Source organism: Dermacentor andersoni, chromosome 2 (genome assembly GCF_023375885.2).
Source record: "Dermacentor andersoni chromosome 2, qqDerAnde1_hic_scaffold, whole genome shotgun sequence".
In the NCBI taxonomy this organism is placed as follows: Eukaryota; Metazoa; Arthropoda; class Arachnida; order Ixodida; family Ixodidae; genus Dermacentor; species Dermacentor andersoni.
The window spans coordinates 25,948,890-25,972,743 of record NC_092815.1 but is presented as its reverse complement, the minus strand read 5'-3'; the positions used below and the strand labels follow the sequence as shown (position 1 = coordinate 25,972,743).

General features: G+C 47.0%; 1 protein-coding gene across 1 annotated transcript in view; it reads right to left on the bottom strand.

Moving 5' to 3' along the window:
* dnt (tyrosine-protein kinase Dnt) overlaps window positions 1–23,854 on the bottom strand; it is a 46,445-nt gene that overhangs the window by 5,475 nt on the left and 17,116 nt on the right. The window contains exons 5-10 of the mRNA XM_050189701.3: window positions 19,445–19,605; window positions 18,156–18,254; window positions 14,543–14,632; window positions 14,070–14,245; window positions 11,648–11,757; window positions 9,962–10,258 (exon numbers count right to left, since the gene is read on the bottom strand). Of these exons, the coding sequence (XP_050045658.1) occupies window positions 9,962–10,258; window positions 11,648–11,757; window positions 14,070–14,245; window positions 14,543–14,632; window positions 18,156–18,254; window positions 19,445–19,605 (933 nt within the window). The remainder of the gene's footprint in view (window positions 1–9,961; window positions 10,259–11,647; window positions 11,758–14,069; window positions 14,246–14,542; window positions 14,633–18,155; window positions 18,255–19,444; window positions 19,606–23,854) is intronic.

The window sequence follows — 23,854 nt, the reverse complement described above, 5'->3', positions numbered from 1 at the left end:
TTACCGGAGCGTATGACAACGTAAACTGCAACATATTGTGGGATATTCTGGAAGAGGAAGGCATAGGCAACGACTGTATACAGCTTTTGAGAGAAGTTTATCTAGAAAATGCAGTTTGCTTTGAATGAAGCGGGATGAGGAGCGAGGAGCAAGTTGATATCAACAAGGGACTGAGGCAGGGGTGCCCGCTATCCCAGCTGCTGTTTATGATGTACGTCGTAAAGATGGAAAGGGCGCCAGAGGGAAGCAGTATCGGGTTCAGTCTCTCATACAAACAGGCGGGTACAGTAGTAGAGCAACAGCTTCCAGGTTTGTTCTATGCGGACGACATTGTGTTGCTCGCTAACAAGCAAAGTGATACGCAATGTCTGGCTAATATCTGTTTACAGGAAGGCGAGGATTTAGGTATGAAATTTAGCGTCGCAAAGTCAGGTGTTATGTTATTCAATGAAAACAGTAAACAGGCAGTGCCAATACAGGACCAGGAAATACTTCGGGTAAAAGAATATAGATACCTAGGCATATGGATAAACGAAAGTAATAGATATATGAAAACACAGGAAAAAACAATAACAGTAAAGGTGAAGAGAAATGCGGCCACAATGAAACACGGGGCGCTATGGGGATACTGGGTACGAGGTGCTTCGGGGTATGTGGAAAGGTGTAATGGTTCCAGGACTTGGATTTGGAAATGCGGTTGTTTGCTTGAAGTCAGAGGTACAATCAGGAGTCGATGGTAACGTAAGGTCAGTGGGACGCGTCGTATTGGGCGCTCACGGGAAGACTAGAAATGAAGCTGTGCAGGGTGATATGGGCTGGGGAAGTTTTGAAGTGAGCGAAGCTCACTGTAAAATTTATTATGAAGAACGAATACCAGCAAGTATGCGAACGGTATGGTGAGTAACGTGGCAACAAAGAACGTCAAGTGGAAAATCAGAGAGGCTGAGATAATCTCATGGTTGGCGGCAATGGAAAAGAAACGTTAAAAAAGAAGAAATCAGGAAAGAAATAATTTATGATAACTCAAAGTGAAGCTCATTTATACTTTTCGAAACGAGATCAGGATGCCTTAGAACACGTCTTTGTAAGGCAAGATACAACAGGGAAGAAGAAGCATGTGCTGCCTGTGGTAAAACTATGGAAATGATGAAGCATGTTTTATTAGAATGTGAATATATCTGTCCAGCGGTCGATTTAGGCACCTCTGGCCTCCTGAAGCCCTTGGGTTCAGCGAGAGCAGGGGAAAGTAAACACGTCTGCAGTAGAGATTAGTAACAGGCGATTGGAGGATTGGTGGAAGAATAGTAGGGAAACACCGAACAATGGAGGCGTACAAAAACAAAGTTCCCGATAAGGCCGGGTTTAAAAGTTTGGTGATGGGAATTTTTTGCATTTTTCTTTCTTTCCTTTTTTCTTTGTTTAACGTAGGTAAGACATTCGGCAAAATAATAAGATCTTGGTGGCGCCACCCACTTCCTTGTTCCAGCCCAACGTTACTAGACTAGCTTCAGTTTTAAAACTCGGCGCCGTTGCGCGGAACCGCCACCCGCCCGCGCCTTCTTGGCGCTGCAGTCGCGCCCGGCTTCACTTCCTCACTAGCCGGCTACGCGGGCGGGCCGGACTAAGCACGCGGTGCAGCGTTGCTGTATTCTGTGCTTCGTTGTTGACAGCGAATTTCAGCAAGCATGTCATCCGTGGAACTGTAGCCTTCGCCGAGTTTCTTAAGAATATCATCAGACGATGCCGACGTGCAGCGTACATACCTGGCTGCATAGGCCGCTATCGGAACGATGTCAACAGTTCGGCGCACCACCTTTTCTGTGCTCCCAGCAATGCGACGCTTCGCTCGGCGTGAAACAGCGATTCCTCGTGCCGACCGGGAACTCTCTGCGAAATCAACGGCACGCGCTCGTGCCACTGCTCCCGCGTTCGTTGTCGTCTTCCACAGCTGGCTGCGTGGCCATTCATCTTTCCAGCGTAGAATTTCACTTCACTTCTGTCGTCGTAATGGGGAGGCCGCGTTTACGGGGGTATGAGCCATTGCTTAATGGAGTATGAGCCGCTCATGGTCTTACGTAACGGAAAAACTTAATTTCGAAGAAATTTAATTTCGAAGAATCACAAGCGGCAAATCGCAGGCGAAGGCTGCTAACCACGCCCCCGAGCAAACTCGAGACATCGAACGCAAGCGACAACTGCGGACTGCGGGTATACCGTCAGACGTCGTTCTCTCCGTCGCAGCCGATTGTGTGTGTAACCTCATAACTGAGAAATACTTCAATGAACCCTCGGGATTAACCCAGTGATAAACACAGGGGCCGCACGCTTCAGATTCGCTGATTAAGCATCTTCACGGAACGATAAATCCCACTTCTTTCTTTCTTTCTCTCTTTTTCTTTTTCTTTTGTGGCTTGTGTGTACAAAGACCGACCTCATCTTTCTTTTTGGAGCGCTTCTTTGGCGTGGTGAGAAGCTTCGGTGGGGATGAAGATCATCCTACAATCCCGCACTTTTGCCAGATATTCAGGCTCGTGAGCCTAAACTGCGCGAAACGTTAAGACGACAGGAAGAAATACACGGCATTTAGAAACGCAGCTTCTGCGCTTCGCTGTATGCGTTTCTTCCTTTCGTGCAGTTTACCCTTCTTTCAGTACTAACGAACTGGCACGATAAATCTTATTGCTGTAGGTGGATACCACTTTCTCGTGGTATCGCTAATTCGGACAAGGGAGAACGCCAGCGAGCGTGAAACACGCGCAAACTGCCCGTCCGCACGAGCTCAAGGCTTTGACGAGGCGTCTGCAGTGGAGCCCGATGGAACAGCGTTGCCCTCTGGCGGCTGTCACAGAAGTGGCGACAGCGGCTGTAAGCGCGCGGGCGGGGAGTTTTACAACTGAAGCTAGTCTAGTAACGTTGTTCCAGCCATCGTTCCATTCCATCCATCACATCCATTTCATTCATCCATTCCATCTATCAATTCTATTCCATCTATTCCATTCCATTCATTCATTCTATCCCATCCATTCTATTCTATACATCTATCTATTCCATCCATTCCGTTACATCCACGCATCCATTGTTCTCCATCCCATTCTTTCCATCCATCCATACATACATACATTCCATCCATTCCATCCTATCCATCCATCCATTCATTCCATTACATTCCCCCCATACATTATTCCATCCCTACAATCCATTCCATTCACTCATTCATTCTATTCCATCCGTCCATCCATTCTATCTATCCATCATCGCATTCCATACATTCTGTCCATCCATCCATTCAAGTCCATCCATTCCATTCGATCGAATCCAACCATCTATTCCATTCCATCTCATTCATTCATATATCCATCTGTCCATCCATCCATCCACCCATCCATACGTATACATTCCATTCCATCCAAGCATCCATCCATCCCATCTATTTCATTACATTCCATCCATTCTATTCCACACATTCATCCATTCCATCCTATCCATCCACCGATTCCATCCGTCCATCCATTCATCCGCACGTCCGTATGTCCGTCCGTCCGTCCGTCCGTCCGTCCGTCCGTCCGTCCGTCCGTCCGTCCATACGAGATCGAGATCCACCCATTTATCGTTGCGAATGGAGTCACCCAACGAGACCAGTACGTAATGTACAACTTCTAGAAGCGCTTGGATTTAAAGTAGACGGAAGTATCAAGCAGTCAGCAGTCGAGATAAGCAAGAGACGTTTACAGTGCAGCGGCGCCACTATTGCCCCCAAAGCAGGCGAAGATGGGCTCACGTGCAGGTAACGCGAGAATGGAAATGCTCTAGCACGCTTGACCTGAGCGGCCGCTCCCGATATCCCGCGGCACCCATGGCTGGCCGGCCTAAATAAAACGTGGCTACAGCGGCGAGTTCTTCGTGCCGTCTCCCACAAGTTGGTGACACCGGACGACCGAGCCCAGCCATGCCAGCGTCAGCGCACCGACTCTACCAAGGCGAGTAGCGACGTAGCCTCACGCGGTCCGGCAGACGTCCCGCGATGTAGGGTGTCCGAGAATTCTACATTGACATGCCCGGACATCTGGTTCATCCAGTTGGACAGCCACTTCCTTCTCAACAAGGTTCCAGGCTCTGGCTGCGTTCCAAGCCCCAGTCGTCATCCCCCGGTCACTACGTCACCTCGAGCGCTCACTCACAACAGCTTTCGTCATTTGTACCGTCGCCTTACTCCGCGTCTTGTCGGCCCACACCGACTGCCATCCACCCGTGCCGATAGTCTGTACGCGCCGGCCCAAGCATCAAACCTCTACTCGGTCCGTGAGCCTCCTGTCCAGCTCAAAGGCAGCTGCGCGACGGCTCTCTCCAAGGAATTCACTGGGCCAAACGCAAGCGCTCTCAGCTATTATACTGCCCGCCGCTCTCCTTCCTTGGAAGTTCCCGCAAGCAGTCTGCTTTTTGTTGGGGGCACCTTACTCATCACCCATACAGAGGCTCTGTCACCGGCTCCACTAGGCGCAAGTTTCACTCTCGCAGGCACGGCGACGCCACAAGCACAACCTTCGCGATGCCTTCAGCGACCACTGCAACCATGATGCTATCGGCATTCGAGATTCCACCGCAAGCAGCGACAGGCAAGCCTTCCAATGTTCGCTTCTCACACCTTCCGCGGATGCATGGCCTACAGAAGTTTTACAGGAGAAGTTCTCCCATCTGTTTTCTTCAGCTTGAGCATCACTTCTACGTCTACATCGTGAGTGCCCAACACTTGCGCTATCTCCACGCAAGTCCCCAGCCGCCAGACGGTCTACTTTTGGAGCTCCGACTTCAACAGGCCCGGGCGTCCACTAGAACGATTTCGCACTACGGCATGGCTGTGGCTGCACCTCGCTCAGAACCTAGGCGCCGGTATGCGTAAACCCGTCTCTCCCGGAATGCGTAAACCCGACACTGCCAACGACGACGCCGTCTGCACACTTTACCTGAAGTCCTTAAGCTGGACAAGCTTTACCATTGGACTTTCTCTCCATCGCACTTCGCAATAGGAGGGGGGCCTTGTAGCGCCGCGACTATCGCCTCCAAAGCATGCGAAGGTGGGTTCACGTGCAGGTAGCACGAGAATGGGAACGCGCTATAGCGCGCTCGACCTGAGCGGCCGCGGTGTCGGCCGCTCCCGACATGCCGCGGCACCATGGCTGGCCGGCCTAAATAAATCGTGGCTACGGCGGCTACCTCTTTGCACCGCCTCCCACAAGAGTATTGGTGGAAAAAAAGCAGGAAATAGACTGGTTCGACCGGATCCATTATAGGCATAAGCAGCGGTACAAGGAAGATAGAAAAGATTAAAGAGATGTATACAAGAACACTAGAAAAACACACATTCATAGCATACTTGAGTAACTCAAGCAGCCTAGGTGGAAGATTTGTCCCCGTCCCGTTTGAAGGTGGCGTAACATTTAATCAGCTAATTAATAAAGAACAGTTGCCTCCGTGTTCGGTTCGTGCGTTGCGTTCGCCTAAAGTTAACCTGAAGAAAACAAACGCTGAGGTGCGAGTGCATTTTAAAAGACACCTAAGTCAAATATTAGGGGCGCGCCTACCATTTTTTTAACTAATTGAATTTCTCAAAGTAAAATGTGTCAGAAAATTTGTAAAGTACGAGTAACATACATCCTATAGATATGATAGCATCGGATTGTAATTCGAACATACAAGAAAACATAATTCTGTTACGCGGAAGCTTAAACACAAACGCCTTTCCCAGCTGCTGCTTTTTGGGTGAGCACGCCACGAAAAATCCCGACAAACTAGAGAGAGACTAACAGATTTGCTGCAAAAAGGTGACCAACCCTTCCCCTACCGGAAAATGGGGGTAAGCGAAGCTACCTGACCTTCGGCACGGTTAAGTAACCCACAGGTAATGGTGCCGGATTGCGTCGGGCTCCCGCTCCCTCAGCTCGGGATCTTCTTTTCATTGCTGTCGGATTGCGTGGGCTCGGGCGGCTCTAACGGCTGGATCGGCGCGCCCTTTCATAGACGAGTTTTCGTCGCCTCGTCGAATGCTGCCCGTTCCTCAGGGGAACGCACAACACGTGGCCGTCCCATCCGTTTTCCGAGACTGAATTGAACGGAAACGAAGCCGGCGCAGCGAGCGCGAAACCTTGTTAATGACGACGCTCCGGCGCCGGCGCATCCGTCAACTCATCAAGCCGCCCTTTCCCGCAGCTGCTCTGCTCTGGAAGCAACCGTGTTTTTTCGCGTGACCACGACAGCGCCACCGAAACTTGTGAGCCAATACAAGCTTTGCTTGAAAAACCAAGGTTGCACAATCAAGCGCGTTTACGTGTTACACGTGCTTCACCTCGTGGCTCAGCAATTTTTTGTAGAGTACTCTTTACAGGAAAAGAGCGAAAAAAAGTCAACGCACGGTATTGCGCGTACCTGCCAACTCTCCCGATGTGTCCGGGAGACTCCCGAATTACGACTGATCCTTTTGTTCTACGGATACGGCCATAAATCTCCCAAACAACTGCTGCAATTCCACCGAGGGGGAAAAAAGACAATCCGAGGACACATAAGCACATCTTACGACTTGTGAATGCGAAAGCATTAATGTTCACTTGAACGCCGCTGAGCGGTACTTAGACTTATCAACTCCTCCTGGGCAAGCGAGCGCGCTGAGACGCTTGGTGCGTTTCGATTTCGCTTCAAGAGGAAGCTTTAGATCGGGTGCTCCTGTATAAATACATGTAAAAGGAGAATTCGCTTTTCTCGGCAACCACTGCACCAAATTTGACGAGGTTTGTTGCACTTTAAAGAAAAAAATTAAAATATAGTGACTGTTGGTTTTGAATTTTTCATTTAAATCATCATTTTTTTATTAAATATTGGCGGAAATCGAAAATGTTTAGAAAACGAAACTATCAAGTTTACAACTGTCTAGCCATGAAAGGAAAAATGATATCACAATTTTGTGAATTGCATTTGATAGTACATCTAAAGCGCACAAGATTGATGCGTTAAACATGAATCTAAAAAAAATTAGTAATATGGAAATGCAGCTTTTGCAGAACCTTTGTACACAACGTAGCAAATTCACGTAATATATAAATTGACATATCGAATTTGTTCGTTTTGAAAAATCTAATGGATGCCGTTTACAGAACCGCGATATCTCTTCTTGACGGAGAGCTATTTATTTGTAAAGTTCGTGCTTCTAATTTTTCAAACCTTAAAATTCTGAAAATTTTTCCAACAAAATTCAGGTCCTAAATCGAAACTCCGCTTCGAACAGTCACTAGAATTTAACTTTCTCTCTCAAATTCGACAAATTTCATTAAAATCTGTCCAGGGGATATCTCAGGAAAGTGTTTTCGCGTTTTACATGTATTTGAATAGGCCGCGTCGGAGTTGGGCCCGAGAGCTTGCGCGGATGAAAGGGAATGCCTGCTGCCGCGGTATTGCGTGAGGGCAGAGGACATCTCCGTGACGCCACGTCGCCCTCGCTCTAGCTCTGGAAAGCCTATGTTATCCGCGCGTTCCTTGTCCTCGCAAGCTCTTGCAAACAGAACACGAAGCTTGTTTTCATGCTCTTAAAGAAAATGGGAGGCTGGCTTTGTTTAGCTTCAACGCCCATTAATCTATTCCTCTTAACGAGCCCTTCTTTTTTCTGCTTGTCTACTGTCGTGTCGCTTGCAGAGGTATGCATTATCGAGTCCGACTTCGTGTTAAGGTGGAAGTAGCATGGCCGAGATTAATTTTAACAGCATAGACGAAACCTGCTACATTAAACAATGGCGAATGTTAGAGCTATAAAAGGAAGCAGTACTCCAAAGTAAACTTGTAGGACGTTTTTGTAAACCGATTTTTCCGTGCATCAGGAAGTAAATAACGCTTATTAACGAAAAAGAAAACGTAAATAAAGGTCCTAGTTTAATTTATCGACATCTCTTCGCCCGAACAAGGGCAGCAATGAGACCACTGCATAACGTTCCTATTTCGCGGCCTCCTCGAAGATTTCGGTCTTTCTCATCAAAATGGGGGGGAGTTCACGCGTGGTGTCTGTATGATTTCTCTTTCGCTTTAGAGTTAAATATAGGTCCTTCCACAGCGACCGCATTTCGATGAGGGCGAAATGTGAAAACACCCGTGTACTCAGATTTACGTGCACTCTAAAGAACCCCAGGTGGTCAAAATTTCCGGAGTCCTCCACTGCAGCGTGCCTCATAATCAGAAAGTGGTTTTGGCATGTAAAACCACGTAATTTTTTTATATAACTTTTTTCTTTTATGAACAACTGAGTGCTCCCTGCCATCTGTCCCCATAGTGAGGTCATAGTGAGCAAGTTGCGAGAGCTTGCGCGGACAAGGAGCGTGCGGATAACATAGGCTTTCGAGAGCTATAGAGCGAGGGCAACGTGGCGTCACGGAGATGCCCTCTGCCCTCACGCAGTACCGCCGCAGCAGGCATTCCCTTTCATCCGCGCAAGCTCTCGGGCCCTTGTTTCGGGTGGCTCGAGGCTGTCGCTACTAGTTGCTACAGTGGCTCCCCTCTCACGCAGGCATCCAGGGCATGGAGGAGGCTGACACCCTGGCAAAGGCGGCACACCGTGCCACTGTGCCAGTCAGCACCGCTGAAACGGCCGCAGAAAATAGCGCCTCTTCCTCTTCACAGTCACGCTCACCCGCTCTGCTCCATCGAGGCCCAAGTCAGCAAGCGCGAGACAGGGTTGTCCCGCCAATGGATATATATATATATATATATATATATATATATATATATATATATATATATATATATATATATATATATATATATATATATATATATATATATATATATATCAAAACGTTTATTTAAAAGAAAAATGGGAAGTTTCGCTGCTACAGAGACAGCCGGCTTTTTTGCTCAATCGAGCATTTGAAGCTTTCGCATCAAATGTAATTATGCAGGTCCAACGCACATTTCCGAATCTATGTAAAGCGAAGCTTTCCCAAATGGTTAGGCAAATGCTATAAATTTGTCCATTTCATTCTTGCGTCTTTGGCGTAAAGGAAATTGGCGCGCGCGCACCTGTGATGCGCCATGTTACAACTCTTACCTTGTCTTGTATTTATTTTTTATTGTTCTTTTTATGAGTGAGGAAGAATATCCTAGCCGATCGACACTGCGAACCGACGGGATGATTGGCTAAGAAAGCTTCGCTTAAAAACCACGTCATGCCACTCAGCCGCATCGTCATAGCCTGTATTCTCTCGGTAGCTAGCCAAGTTAGATATAAATCTAATCCATTTGCGCAGGCAGTATGGGTCTGATTCAGTTCGCCTGAGATCGAGGCATGCGTTGAGAAGTACGCGCGAGACAAAGGTCTAACATGCAATGCATAAGGGCTGCTATTTTTTTTTTTTAAATAAGCTTCGCCTTTGTACAGTGATGTTATGCGGTGAAATATATGAAAGTAGAACGGGGCCACTGTAGCGGGACACAGTACGTGTTCCGCGAACGCGCCGTCTCCAGTCACAGCACACAGTACGAGTACTGAGACGTGTAGTAACTGTACTGACAACCAATAAGCGATGTTTCTGACTTTCCTGTTGCACAGAAGAAAAAAAAAGCGAAATACTTATTTTTCTTTTGCGCTCACTGGTCGTGCGCGTGGCGTAACGTGAGCGGCGCGGCAAGCTTTGCGTCGCGCTTGATCCGAGAACTCCACATCGTAGAGGCAGACATTAATTATGTACCGGAAAGGCACAGCTAATAGGTGGTTCGTCAGTAAATATAAATTCAAGTTTAATCTGAGTGTCTGATTCGAACGCTGCCGCTGTTTTAGAGAAATGATAGTTTAATAACCAGCATGGCTGCCACCCATACACGTGAAGAAAAAAAAAAATATCTCTCTAAAGGTCACCGTCGCAAGAGTTTATGGAAGAGTGTCCGTCTCTATACAAAGACGACGCGACAGCGCCGTCAGAGGTCAACTCACAGTGGGTCGGGGCAGTTGACGGGCTGCGCGAGCCGGTACCCTTGCTCCAGCTGCTCGCCCACCTCGAACGGGTCGAGCTCGGCGTACGGCTGCTGCGCCAGCGTCATGAGCTCCCACAGCGCCACGCCGAACATCCAGATGTCGGAGGAGGGCGAGAAGAGGCCCCGCTCGAGGCTCTCCAGTGCGAGCCACTTGATGGGCCGGTTCTCCCCATCGCCCAGGCAGTGGTAGTCGTCCGGAAACAGGTCCCGCGACAGGGCGTTGTCGGTCAGCTTCACGTGCAGCCGGTCGTCCACACTGCGGTCGACATTTACGCTAGGTCGGTTAAAGGGTAAATGGAAGGCTCCGTGATGGTGAGTGGCCTCTCGTAACGAGCGATGAGCGAGCGCGCAATGGAGGTCAAGTACTAGCAGCCCCCGACAAAACGCGCGTTCTCGCGTTTTTGTCCTTAACAAGCTTTCCTGGAATTATTTAAATTCGCCTCCGCGAGGGTTCGAGGCGAGGCCGGCTACTGCCAACGCACGGTATGCTCGGCGGGAGAAGAGCAGTGGTCGCAAAATACCAGCAGGTCGCCATGCTGCAGTGCAAGATATAAGCTCACTTCGTACATTACTCTATCGGAACACCACATACGTGGGCCTCACGGTGAGCTGAGTCCTGGTAAGCCAGAAAAGAATCAAGGACTGTAAGCGTGCTTGAAGTTCCCGCGCTGGCTTATCGTGACGTCATTAGATTTGAACAGAAAGCCTACCGACAAACAACGTTCACGTTGCATTCTAAAGAAACCAAAGATACAACCTAATAAGTTCTGATAGCCTTTTTTGAACAAATACGGACGCAACAGGCGGAAATATTTATTGTAATCTTTAACGTACCTGCATAAGACGTCGCTGTGCTTTGGGCGCAAAATAAAAAAAAAAGCTTCGGTTTTTATTTCGACCGTAATAACCAATCATTTTAGCCATATAAAAGCAAATCGAAACTGCGAGAAATATACATCGCTTATTAAACCAATCTAATTTTGCTGTTTTTTTTTTTGTGTGTGTGTGTGTGTGTACCTTCACCGACGTCGCGTAGTTTCAGCTCAGACGCATTGACAGAAAAGTCCTGACGGGAGCGAATGTCTGCCGCCAAAACGGCGAAATTATCTGATGGCTGTTCATTTCAAATTGCCTCCAGAAGTGATACATGGATGGGCCCTGCAGCCTTCCTCAGTGCGCCTTAACGGATGAGAATTTCTAAACGTCAGAGACCCACATCCTTGTTCGGTTGATTGATTGATTTTAACGTTCCATGCACCTGGAACGGAATCGAAGAAGCAATAGTGGAAGCTGGCGAGGAAATTTTATCACCTCAGGTTGTTGTTTTTTTTTAACATGCGCAGATAACTATTTACAGGAGCGTTCTCACACTTCACCCTCATCAGAATACGGCCGCCTCGTCCGGGAATTTAAACCCTCAACTATGCGCTCAGCAGCGGAGCGCCATGCAGAGCCAAGAGTCACCGCGCGTCAGGCAGACACACACACGGGAATGCAGGTGACAGGGAGCGTTGACTTGCAGCTTTCTGTGGTCACCGTGGAGGAAGCCAAATTTAAATGTGACCACAGGTCTCCTAATTCCCTCCTGCGTGTCACGTGCAAGAGTAAATTGTTCGCCAACTGGCGCAAGAGACGCGAGACTTACACGCAGTTCCGGGTCCCCACGTCTCGGTGCACGAAGGCCCGTTTGTGCAGGTACTGCAACCCTTCAGCCACCTGGATGGCCATGTCTACCAGGTCTTGAGTGACCAGCACCTGCACGAAGCCACCAGCGCGCTTCAGTGGTTGCTTCTACCAGAAACGCTGTAGTCACTGAAATAAGCTTGTATGTTACGTTGCAATAAAAGAAATTAAACGGCTACGGTCCCATTGGCAATGACCCGTGGGCTCGATTATTCATGCACTCTCATTATGAAAGAACAAAGCGAGTGCGCCTAACAGTCCAAGCACGTTTACAACGTTGTCAGAACTCTATAAAATATTGCACATGCAAAGAATTCAATGTGCAGCACGGAGAAGAGTGGAAAAACAGGCAGAGGGGACCACAGCTTTTAGATTTGTTTCAGTTTGCAAGTTCCCCCCGAGAAGCGCACGAGAAAGCGGCCCCTGTACATTTACATTCTTTTTCTTGGAATGCTATAGTATAATAAGGCGCCCCTAGCCACCGAAAAGCATATTTAAGCACGTGCTTTGAGCGTTCGTTTTCGCTTTTCGTCGAGCAGCTTGTCAAGATGATCGCTCATTACGCAGCGATGTATAATTAAACGTTTCGTTGTTCGTTACGTCGCCTCGCCTCTGCCTGAGCCCCTCTTCGCGGCTGGTCAAGCTCCAGACTGCTGGGCCAACATTATACCTACAGTTCCGGGTGCCCGATTTGTACTAAAAGATTGCGTTGTCTGGTATATGTGCAGTCGGCTCTACGTGCGGCACCTGCAAAGAATGTCGCACGTGGTTAACCTGCGCTGTATTTCTTCTGCAGGAGCACGAAAAAAAAAAAAAAAACACATGCATATCAGGATCCCGCAGCTTCTTTAATCGTATTTTCTGGTCTCAAATGTCAACGTGCGTTTCGGCTCGTTTTCTTCTTCTGTTCCAAAAAAATCCGTTCGCAGGCTAGTTGGTAAATTGTTCTTGAAACCCGTCTACTTAATTTGTGCTCATTTATGTCCACGGAGTCCACTTGCGCTGCACAAACTCGGTTTTCTTTTTCTGTTCGCTATATTTTCTTACTATTTTCCACCGACAGCGGCTACAAACCTTGTGCACGCTGGCAGGGTCCGCCCCAGAGTGCGGCGTCATCACGTGTAAATGACGCCATTTACAGCATTGTATCTATTTAATCGCTTTCCATCGACGTGCCGTAGGCAAGTTTAGTGTGATAACGGAGTGTTTTGGGTAAAGGCACGTATGGGACGGACATTGGGACTTCGAGTACGTATTACTACATCTGCTCTTATTTCTTATCTCCACTTCGTTTACTTTGTTCTTTGGAAAGGAAGAAATGACGTACGCGTGAGAAAGCTGACGCGCGCGTCACAGGGTGCTACGAGTAAAAATAGATGCAGTAGGGCCTGGATTTCTGAGCACGAGAAGCTCGCGCGCAAGTGGCAGCGAATGCCTTGGCTACGAACACGCGCAGAGATCATCCATAAAAGTGGCTCTAAAAATAATTTTGTTTGCATAGATAATTACAAGTCTCCCAAACCTGACGTCCACATAATTTGATTCGCTGAACCTGTATCTGCTTATGCAGGACAGCGAAGGTCACCACAGGAATAACGTGAGTCGACACCAAGTTGAGTGCTGGCACGAAGTGAACATTGTGCAAAATACCCTGTTCCCCGCACATTGCACATTTGAGAGTCGAACACTTCCGCGCATAAACATTGCTCGCGCTGCAAACGATCTTCGCCTCAGTAAACCGGCAGTCTGACTAGCAAAATGGTGCGCCTGAGTACATTCATAAGTTGTATCTTTTGGCGAGTTCGTAATCCACGAATATAAAAAAAATTTGCGAATAAAAATATAACAGTTGGAAACAATGTCAGAAAGACAACATAGGGGCCGTGTTGTTAACGCGCGTGTTGTCTTCTTGCGGTTGTCCCTGTCTCTTTTTGTGCGCTAAATTTTTTTGCAATTCACTGAGTCATCTGTTCTTCAATCAATCAATCAATCAATCAATCAATCAATCAATCAATCAATCAATCAATCAATCAATCAATCAATCAATCAATCAATCAATCAATCAATCAATCAATCAATCAATCAATCAATCAATCAATCTTACCTACTCCTCAAATTTAATCACGGCAGGAATGTATGGGCATACATTCTGCTCAAGCCACAGACCTGCTAATATAAGTACACTTGAAATTGAACAGTTTCATTATAAAGTCGCAACTCCTATGTCAATTGCTACTACAACTGAGGTAGGACATACGCATAGTCGGCAAAACGCGCCGAAGGTATCCAAAGAAGCGCTTTTAAAGAAAGAAGGAAAAAAATACTAAAAAGAAGCGAGAAAGCTTAAGGAGTTTTTTTTTTTTTTTTTTTCAGCTCGGGTATACCTGGTCGGCCTGCTTGAGGAATCGCTTGAGGTTGCCGGCGTTCATGTACGGGTAGAGGAGCAGCGGCTGGCCGTCGCATGCGGCTCCCACCACCGACAGCACGTTGGCGTGGTTCATGCATAGCAGGGATAGGCCCTCGCGCACCGCCAGTGCAGCCTGCGCCGCCGACGCCTCGCCTGCGAGCGGCACACGCGCGGTGCAACTGTGGTGCAGCGCCAGTGCATGATCCCCGAAAATGTATGAATTCGTCCCACATTTGCCTATAGAATTTCGTGCTCAAGTTATTCAATCGTTCAAATGATTAATAGTGTATGAGTATATGAATTGTTTTACGATTTGGCACGGCTTGCTTTAGAAAACACAGCGCAGCTTCTTTTATTGTCATTGTTATTACTAGATTCATGAGAAACGAATTTATAATTTGTCTCTTGATCTTCTAGATGAGTACACCCTTTGATTATTCCTTCACTTACCGGTGACGGTCTTGATGAGCACATTTTGTTCGGCGCCCACTTCAGCCCAGTCTTCCACCAAGAGGCCGTGGAAGATTTGGCCGAAAGTGCCTGCACCGTGTGGGAAAAGATACGAACAGCTTTTACTAATTCGTCAACGCAGAATAACGTCAAGTATGCGAGCCAACTATATTTCTCTGCCCAGATCTGATAAACACAAACATCGCTCCGAAAGTCAAAATTTTCGTTGGCCCCGCAATCGATCGCTTTCCTTGCACTCGCAGAGACGACTCCGCAGTCGCTGGATATTTTCATGCCAGTCGTTATGTCTCAAGATGCTACAAGATCAACTCGACATGCAAGAGATTGGTGTCCTTTGCTTTTCAACAGGAACTTTCTTAAACAGTACAAGTCCCACTTTCCTCTGTAGAACAGCCTGCCAAGACCTTACCTTTGCTTCACACTCCTTTACACCAGAAAGGCGCAGTTGATTTCGAACATGGAAATGCAGGCAAGTTATCCGGTGCCACCGATTACTTGAAGGTGTGCGAATCAATTTTGTAAGACGACTGTCGTGACATCTTAACCTTTCGCCTATAGAAGACACATTCAAAATGCCCTACAAGCTGCCATGTATTCGCTTTCGAGGATTCCCACAGTCACTGACTTTGAAAATTAGTTAATGAAACTTTGTGAAGATTCGTTGTCGTGTGAAACAAAACACATGTAGTTCATAATTTGAAACTGGCCAGACGCGGGGAAAAAGGGAAATAAGTACAACGTCGCATGCTTCAAGATTGCCATTGCGATCTCTGAACGGTCCTCCACACAACAATGACTCCCTTTAGGTCTCCACAATACCTGGGAGGAGCTCGTTGAAGCACACAAAGTTAACCAATTTGAACGTCTCAAGCTTACTGAAACAGGAAGAGCAAGACTCAGAAGATTAGGATATGCTGAAGCTATGCAATTGCGCGACGCGAAAAGGATAATCCCAGAGACAATTCGAAAGTACATCTCTGTAGCCCCAATTCCAAGCAGTATGCATCAAATCCAGCATGAAGGAAGAAGAAAAGCCAGAATAGAGACTCTCCGAAAACCCTATGGCCGAAATCCGGACGCACGATACACCGAGGCAACAAAATATACAGGAACTCCGGCCCACGCGATTCGCGTCGTCGACAGCAAGGGTAAAGAGAGAACGATGGCTAGCATCCTAACAAGAGAAATAGATACGGCAGAAGAAACAGCAATAGCCTTGTCCATCTCAACCTGTGGGCAAGCACTGGCAAGCCCTATAAATCCTATAAATCCCATTGCACCGAATCTCATCTACTCAGCATTCATACTTGTGCACGTACTGTAATGTCCCAGACACCCTATGCCATATGGCATGGGGTTGTGTCAGAAAAAATGGCACTGTAGACCCCCAAACACTAACCGAAGAGTAGTGGGAGGCCAAGCTATCAGACCCGGCCCAGAAGAGAGAGCGCAGCCTTATCGAACGGGCACGGGAGATGGCTATGGCCTGCGGCTACCGGGAATAATAAGGCCGCCAACCTAAGGCGCAGACTGCGTTTGGTCAGAATAAAAGCTTATTCTCTCTCTCTATCTCGTTCGAATAAGCTGGCATTTAAATGGTGGGTGTCTTGATTCGAGCCTCTGGACCTCCGAAAGTTTTTCTTTCACATATGGAAAACTGTTCATGGTTCCCGTGCAGCATTCGGATAGCGCCACCTACTTAATAATGTCTATTTATTAGCAATGCAGAGGTATTGACGGCGCTGCTTTCTGCAGGAGAATTGCTGGCGCACCAAGCTCCGGTGGGATATAGATGTCTGGCAACTTGCCGATTTCACGTGTTCCCGCATACAGTGTCCCTTTTCTATGGGCACTATATCGAAGCTGCGCTTGCCTTGTGGAAGCGTTCATCATCGTCAGGACCGTATGACATGTATAAGTTATCGTTCTTTCTGTAACCTTGGTGAATGGGGTAGGAAGGTACTCCTGTGCTTGTATAATGTAAATATTCTTCTCACTAGATTCTATTCCTTCCAGCCTCCTTCCTTTTTCACTTCCCATGTCCCCCATTTTCGCTTAGGTTTTGTAACGTCCTGCGCCTGGTTTTTATCTAGCCTTCCCTCTTTTCGTCAACCTGTTTAAATCACAACATATCACAATTAATCTCCGTTGGAAGTTAGAACTTGTATTTGTATGTTGTTTCGTTTTGCTGCTTCGCACTGTACGCCCATGTAACAAAATAGTTTACTCCTCTCGTATGAAAAATACACCAACTGCACGCACGTATTTACTGATCGCACGACTAACTGACCAGGTCTTACATGCAGCGCTGTTGTTATACCACTAAGGGGTTATACCGACAGTTCGTCGATACCCGAGATAGTAGTGGAGAATGGGCCGTATTTTGCGACACAAAGCCGGCTTTGTAATGCATGCAGTATTTCCTTAGCTATGGATCTCACGAGCTGTTGTTAAAGAAAACCGTAGAATTGTTAAACTTCATCATCACATGAAAAAAAAAAAAAGGTCACAAGATTTATCTTTATGATTGCCTGGCCATCGCAGTTTCACTGAAAATGATTACTCAGACAAGGCTGCCTGAACATCGCGTTAAGAAGACCACTGCGTCCCGATTATACTATATATATACAGTCTGCGACGCAGTTTCATCATCTGGCACCCGCGCTATCATTAACTGAGTTGAATGCCCCAATTTTAAGGCGCACCAGAGTGTACGAACTAAACGCTACGCTGCACTTCCATGCTTCTCAACGATGTGAAGAAGGAATGTGTTCGAGCACGTTCGATTTTTTTGCAAGCCACGAGGAGTTCCTGAAAGCATCGCGAGCACGAATATAACGCAGGCTCGCACACGTATTCGCTGAAGAGAACGAAAGCGTCGTGCTGAAAGAGGAAATTTCAGTGCATGCACGACATGGACCGGACACAGTCAGGAAATTCAGAAACGCAGCGCTTCGTGTGTACGCACATTCCCAAGTACGAAACACTAAAGAGTCCTCGCTTAAGCATGAGCTTATGTTACTAGGACTGGAAACTGAACAAGCTGGTAACGATCCACACTGCACCAGTACAACTTATACAACAGGACACCATGCACACTTGACTAAAATACCCACTAACCCTCCACCCCTTTCTCGCTGGCAAAGGCCTGGTGGGCTGATACGGTAACCTTCTCACGCATTTGTTAGATAATAGAGTGGTCTCGGAGGAAAAGATCGTGGGACCATGGCCTATGCATTCTTGCAAGCGAAAGGCCACAAAAGCCCTTCTGCACTTCTTGAAGGCTACTGGACTATACGAGTGCTTTTGGCAGTGGTTCTTCCTCTGCGACTGATTCTGCGAATGACTGACTTATCTCTCCTTCTTATATGTTCTTCCCCTTTCCCCCTCCCAAGTGTAGGTTAAGCAGTCGGGCACGGCCTTGGTTAGCCTCCTCTACGTTTTTTCGTTTCTCACTCTCTCACTCTCTCTCACCATCCTGTCAGAGTAGGCATGCGCCCGTAATGGCCCATTCCCATCGTATCATCGAAATTTGCAAAAGCCGCCCAAGAAGCTTTACATGTGTAAGGCTTATTGCAAAAGAGGGGCTTACCTTGATGAAGCTTTTCCAGGAACGTTACTTTTCTCCTGTCCACATGGATCTCCGCCAGCCTCTGGGTGAAGTCTGAATGAACTGTGTCTGGCTCCCCAACTGTGTACAGAAGGCATGTCTTTCAATGAGGCAATTCACCGGGAACGCTACACGCACAGTCGTAGTCAGTGCAGACCGGTTCGGAGCTGCGAAAAAGTTGAGTTTTGTTGAGCGGCCACAACATCAGCTTTCCCGTTCCACCAAAACCCAATTGTATATTAACTTCTGTAGAATTTCTACCTACGCGAGCTTCATTCCTGTTTTCCATGTGCCGATGATGCTAGCGAAAAGCGTTAAAAGACTTTACGGAGGGTTACATAAACATTTCCGCAAAAGCCCACTATTATGCATACATAGAGGCACAGTGAACAACAACCAAAGAAAGAATGATGAGATAAAATATAAAGCGAGATAAACTATAGTGCTGATTCCTGTATACTACAGCAATAAATTCAGCGGAGCGAGGTTGATGGAAAAGAAAGTTGACAGGTGCCTTCTGAACCTTATCGCTTTCGGGGAGGTCACTTTCATTTCGCGTTGATTGGCTATGCCAGCGGAAGACCATACGACGAAAGCAACGGAACGCCATACTTCTCATATCGTCGGGTTGTTCTTCCATCAATGACATGTGCTGCTTTGTGGCCGGTATTTCCAATCCTTCAATTCCTTTCACACATTACCTGTGTTTAACGTAGCATTATCTGTTCCTTGTGCTTTCGGAAACACACGAACCGTAGCATTACAAACGCTAGCTAACTCTTGAGTCTTTACGGAAAACCTCACCGTTTTATGGCGTACATACTCTTTCCAATTGATCTATGATGGATTGGTCGCCCAAGCGAAAAATTTCGTTTCTGCTTTTCCATATCATCAAAATTCATATTCTTCACCATTTTTATCAATTTCACACACGCATAGATCTTTTTTTATATAGTTCCCGCTTGTAATTAATGAATGACCGATTGGTCGACTGACCTGACATATTTAACATCGAGATAGTGCACATGAGTTTTGAAGTTTTCCAATATATTATAGTGGTTTTTGATACATTTTGAGCATTTGGGGCTCCAAACAATGTGCCCACGAACACTATCACGGTACAAGAGCGTCTTTTGCTTTCCTCGGAATGCAGCCGCCATCACTGCGAATCAATCCCGTGATTTGGAACTTGGCTCTACAGAACGCTACCAACTATTGAGTCACCGTGCGCTTGGTCCTTTCACGAGAGCGAACACGGGATCGCCACTCACCAGACCCCGACGGTGGTCGCACGGCAGGAGGCGAGTGGTCCCTGCGCGGGCCGAGGTCGTCCCGGTGCGCACCCAGCATCCAGGGTGGACCGCAGGAGAGCGGCCGGCCGTCGGGTGAAGACCAAGTCTGCCACGAGGGCTCCTCGAGTGGGGCGTCCCTGCTGGAAGAGCAGGCACCATCGCTATTTCTGAGCACTATAAAACAGGCCAAAATGGGAAACGCGACTCGAGTGCCCGGATTAATCATTTCCTCGCATCGTCAATGGTATACCTTCAACGGCACGATGACCTTAACGACGCAATGTGTTTATACAGAGGAACGAGGTTGAGAACAACCCGAAATGAGTGCCCCGATTTTGCGAGGAGATGGCATTCCCGGTTTACACTTCTGGCTAGCCACTATTCTGAGATTGCCAGTTGCAAAATTTTCCGTACCGCGCTGAGTGGCATCCGTTACGCCAGCGTGCATGAACGCGCAACCACTTAGAGTAAACGCACTCAAGTCAACACTTTATGGAATTGAAAGGATGATCTCACTGACAAAACTTACAGTGTATAGGACTTCTGTTACGCGCGTACAAAGCTTCAAGCGCAAATATTTTGCCGTTTGCTTACAGCAACGATTCCAAAATTTAATTGACTGCTCGAAGAAGGCGCCTTAGAAGCTCTGACGGCGGCACTTGGAAAATATTTTCTGACACGTACACCCAATTTAGCTAAAATTTTTACATTTCTCCAGCATATTCCCCCAAAGGCACACCTAAGTTTTACCAAGTTTGTTTAGATATATGCCCAGAATAGTTCAGAAACGGCAGATGTTTCAGTACCCCAACAAGCATCGAAAATAACAGCAATTAGCACAAATATAATAACTTCCTACGGGACTCAGAAATTTCCACAGCCGGATAATTGCACCAAAATGTTCTTCCTAAGACACAATTTATTATTGCCAAGCTTGACCTCGATACGCTCTATATAGCTTTGAAACGCTCTTGAAAACCTCACTGAGCTGAGAGCAACGAACAAAGATTGCGTAACTTACCACGACACCCCTAATTATAACATTGCTTTCAACGTGCTCAAGATCCGTGCAATAGTTCACTGTGTTAATTATCTTCATTGATTCGATCAGTCGGCATTATGCGCGGACATTCTGCCTCACATCTACACGCATAAGCAGCGTCGCTGTAATAAGAGCAGGACATCATCATGCGTTTCTGCGCTATATGCGCGTATAACGACTTGGGCAGACGTAAAAACGAAGCATGGCGGAGCTGTAAAGTAAGCGTTTTGCTGACTGTAATATGACATGCGCAGCTGTAGGTGACCTCTATCGAGCACTGAGCGACACACTATAGGGATTGTCGGGGCAATTAAAGTAGTCTCAGGCTTGGCTATTATATTGCGCATCCCATTTTCAAATGCAGGCCGCAGGCTTCCGTGGACCGAGTTTCATTTCGGCTATACATGATATTCTTCTCGGCCTGCGGCTGATCGTGGTCACTACTTACACCCGCGGCATCATTTTCAGCTATGGAGAAGAACCCACACAACTGTTAACAATATAACAGCGCTGAAGATGGCTCGACGTCGGCGCACTTTCGGGTGCGCACGGGTGCGCGCAGGATCACTACGCACTTCCCGTACTCGGGCAGAGGCATTCCAGAAAGGCGCACCGGTACCGACGCAGCGATGAAGCGGGCATTCTGACGTTTTTCTTCTTCTTTCCTTTTGGCTTTCAGAACCACTGTAATAATAGATTGTTGAGCAGAAAAAAAAAATATTTGACCATCTGATAACGCTGCGACAAGAACTGCGTAGATTTCAGCAGATACACGTGCCGTCTGATTGTTTTCTTCCAAGTGAAATGGAACAACCAGCTATGGAAGATATAGGCCAATAGTCAGAGTGTAGTAGCGGACAAAAATTACAAACAACTTTTCAATAAAAGAAGTGAAACAAAATAATTATAGCAGACGAACAACTAAATAAACATAATGAAGTAATGTGTTCCTATTGCATTTTGAATATCAACAGATAAATTACAGGAAAGATGGTAATGATACTACTATTTAGTACTGACGAAAATAAAAACGTTAGCATGGCAATTTGTCTCATGCAGAAAAACAGCGAACTATTGTTGTTATTGGTGTCGTCGTTATTGTTTATTCAATTTGTCACGTATCCACAAGGAGTATCGGCCAAGCTTAGCGGCGGAAACAACGCGAAATGACTCCATCTTTCCGCTAACTTGTTAGTAAATAATACAAGTATTAATAATGTTAAAGAAATCCAACATACTAAAAATAATAGTTAGCAGACCAATTTATGATGAAGGCATTAGATAAATGTGTAAAAGAAAATGTTCGTTTATAGTATGGAAAATGGCATTTAACGCGTCATCCTACCTGTGGCAGCGATGTAGTTGTGCACAGACATCACACTTTCCTCCGGTCAAGACCCAGGCTGATCGCACCAAAAGATAAAATAGCAAGAGCCGATCTTATTACGGGGTAGCGCTAAGTTTCCTTTCGGAAGCGTATATTGGGCAAAAGAGCAGAAAGTGATCCAAGGATTCAAGATCCTGGCGTGAAGCACAAAGGTTAGACGATGTGAACCCACAACTGCTCACGCAAAGGTTTAAGTGAGGAATTCGGCACCGCAAAACAACAAGGTGCTATAATGTCGCTAATCCGACACTAAATATGCACGTCTACTTTCCCGTTTTCAATCGTTTAGTTGTTTCTTCTTCTCCAGGGGGGGGGGGGGGATTAACCACGATTTCTTGTGAGTGTCTAACCAGCCGAACTCAACATAGCGGTAAAAACCGCACGGTGGTATACCGACGGAAAGGAAAGCGTTCTCGCATTCTTTCTCCGTAACAGCTTGGAGCCGCTTTCGTTGAGACGCTGCGCCTCTGGTTGCAGAGATGGTCGCAGACGCCGCACGGTGTTCCGAACTGGTCTTTGAGGAAGAGTCGCTCGAAGTACCGGTTGGCTCCCGCGTACGGGTAAGGCAAGGTATAAATGAGGGAGCGCCACCCATAACACATAGTTCTACATATAGTGTGTTTTCTTTAGTTGCGCCTAATGTTCTTTTTATTTTAAAAATTGATGAATTTAGCTCAATGTTTAGAACTGTGCACTCTACCACGGGAATCTTTCTAGCAACCTAAAAAAAAGAAAATGATAAAAACACCTAGTGTAGTGTCACAAATGAGTACCACCCAAAGCATGATAAGCGCATTCTTGGATAACTATACCGGAGTTGCCTCTTCATAATTTATTCTCTAAATTTCAAATAACGAAATAAAGCGGATGGAATCAGCAAATCAACAAGCTTTAAAGCTAATCTTTCTTTGCCTCTTTTCCAGACTTTCCGAGCGCTGTTGTAATGGTCTTGCCACGCGTGCCGCTGGGTTTCTTGCAACACCTCCAGATGGCGCTCACCTCCGCGCATTTTCCTTTTTTTTAAACATAGGTAGGACATTAGGCAATATAACAACAAGAGCTTGGTGGCACAACCCACCGTCCCCTTCCAAAGGGGACGCTCACAGCATCCATCCATCCATCCATCCATCCATCCATCCATCCATCCATCCATCCATCCATCCATCCATCCATCTATCTATCTATCTATCCATCCATCCACCCACCCACCCACCCACCCACCCATCCATCCATCCATCCATCCATCCATCCGTCCATCCGTCCATCCGTCCGTCCGTCCGTCCATCCATCCATCACCATCCATCCATCCATCCGTCCATCCGTCCATCCGTCCATCCGTCCATCCATCCATCCATCCATCCGTCTGTCCATCCATCCATCCGTCCGTCCATCCATCCATCCATCCATCCATCCATCCATCCGTCCGTCCATCCGTCCATCCATCCGTCCGTCCATCCGTCCGTCCGTCCGTCCATCTAGCTATCCCGGGTGCGTATTGCATGAGCTTTGCCTGCTCCTCCTATGCGACAAAAATGCAGGTGCTGGGCTGTGGAAGTCGCATGGTGGGCTGTGATAGTGTGAACATTACAATCATCCATAGCCTTTAGAGAGCGCTTTGAGCTGGCGTCTCAACAGCGTATGCAGAAAGAAGCACGTAAACACGCGCCAGCAAAATGGCTCCAGAGCGTGCACTCAGCGTCGATGACGCCCAGGCCAGAAAGAAGCGTCGCGCGAAACAGGAGCGTCTTCGCTACGCAGTGAAACGTGGTGCAGACCGCAAATGTATAGAATGTATACATACAATTATAATAATTAATTGAATTGCGTACAGCCCCACAATTCAATTAAAGTTGAACACTTCTACCACGATGCGATGTGCCATAATGATAATGCTCAACCCTCTCAGAGGTTATGAACAATTCCGAGAAAACACGTCTCCGTGTGTAACGCCGACAAACAG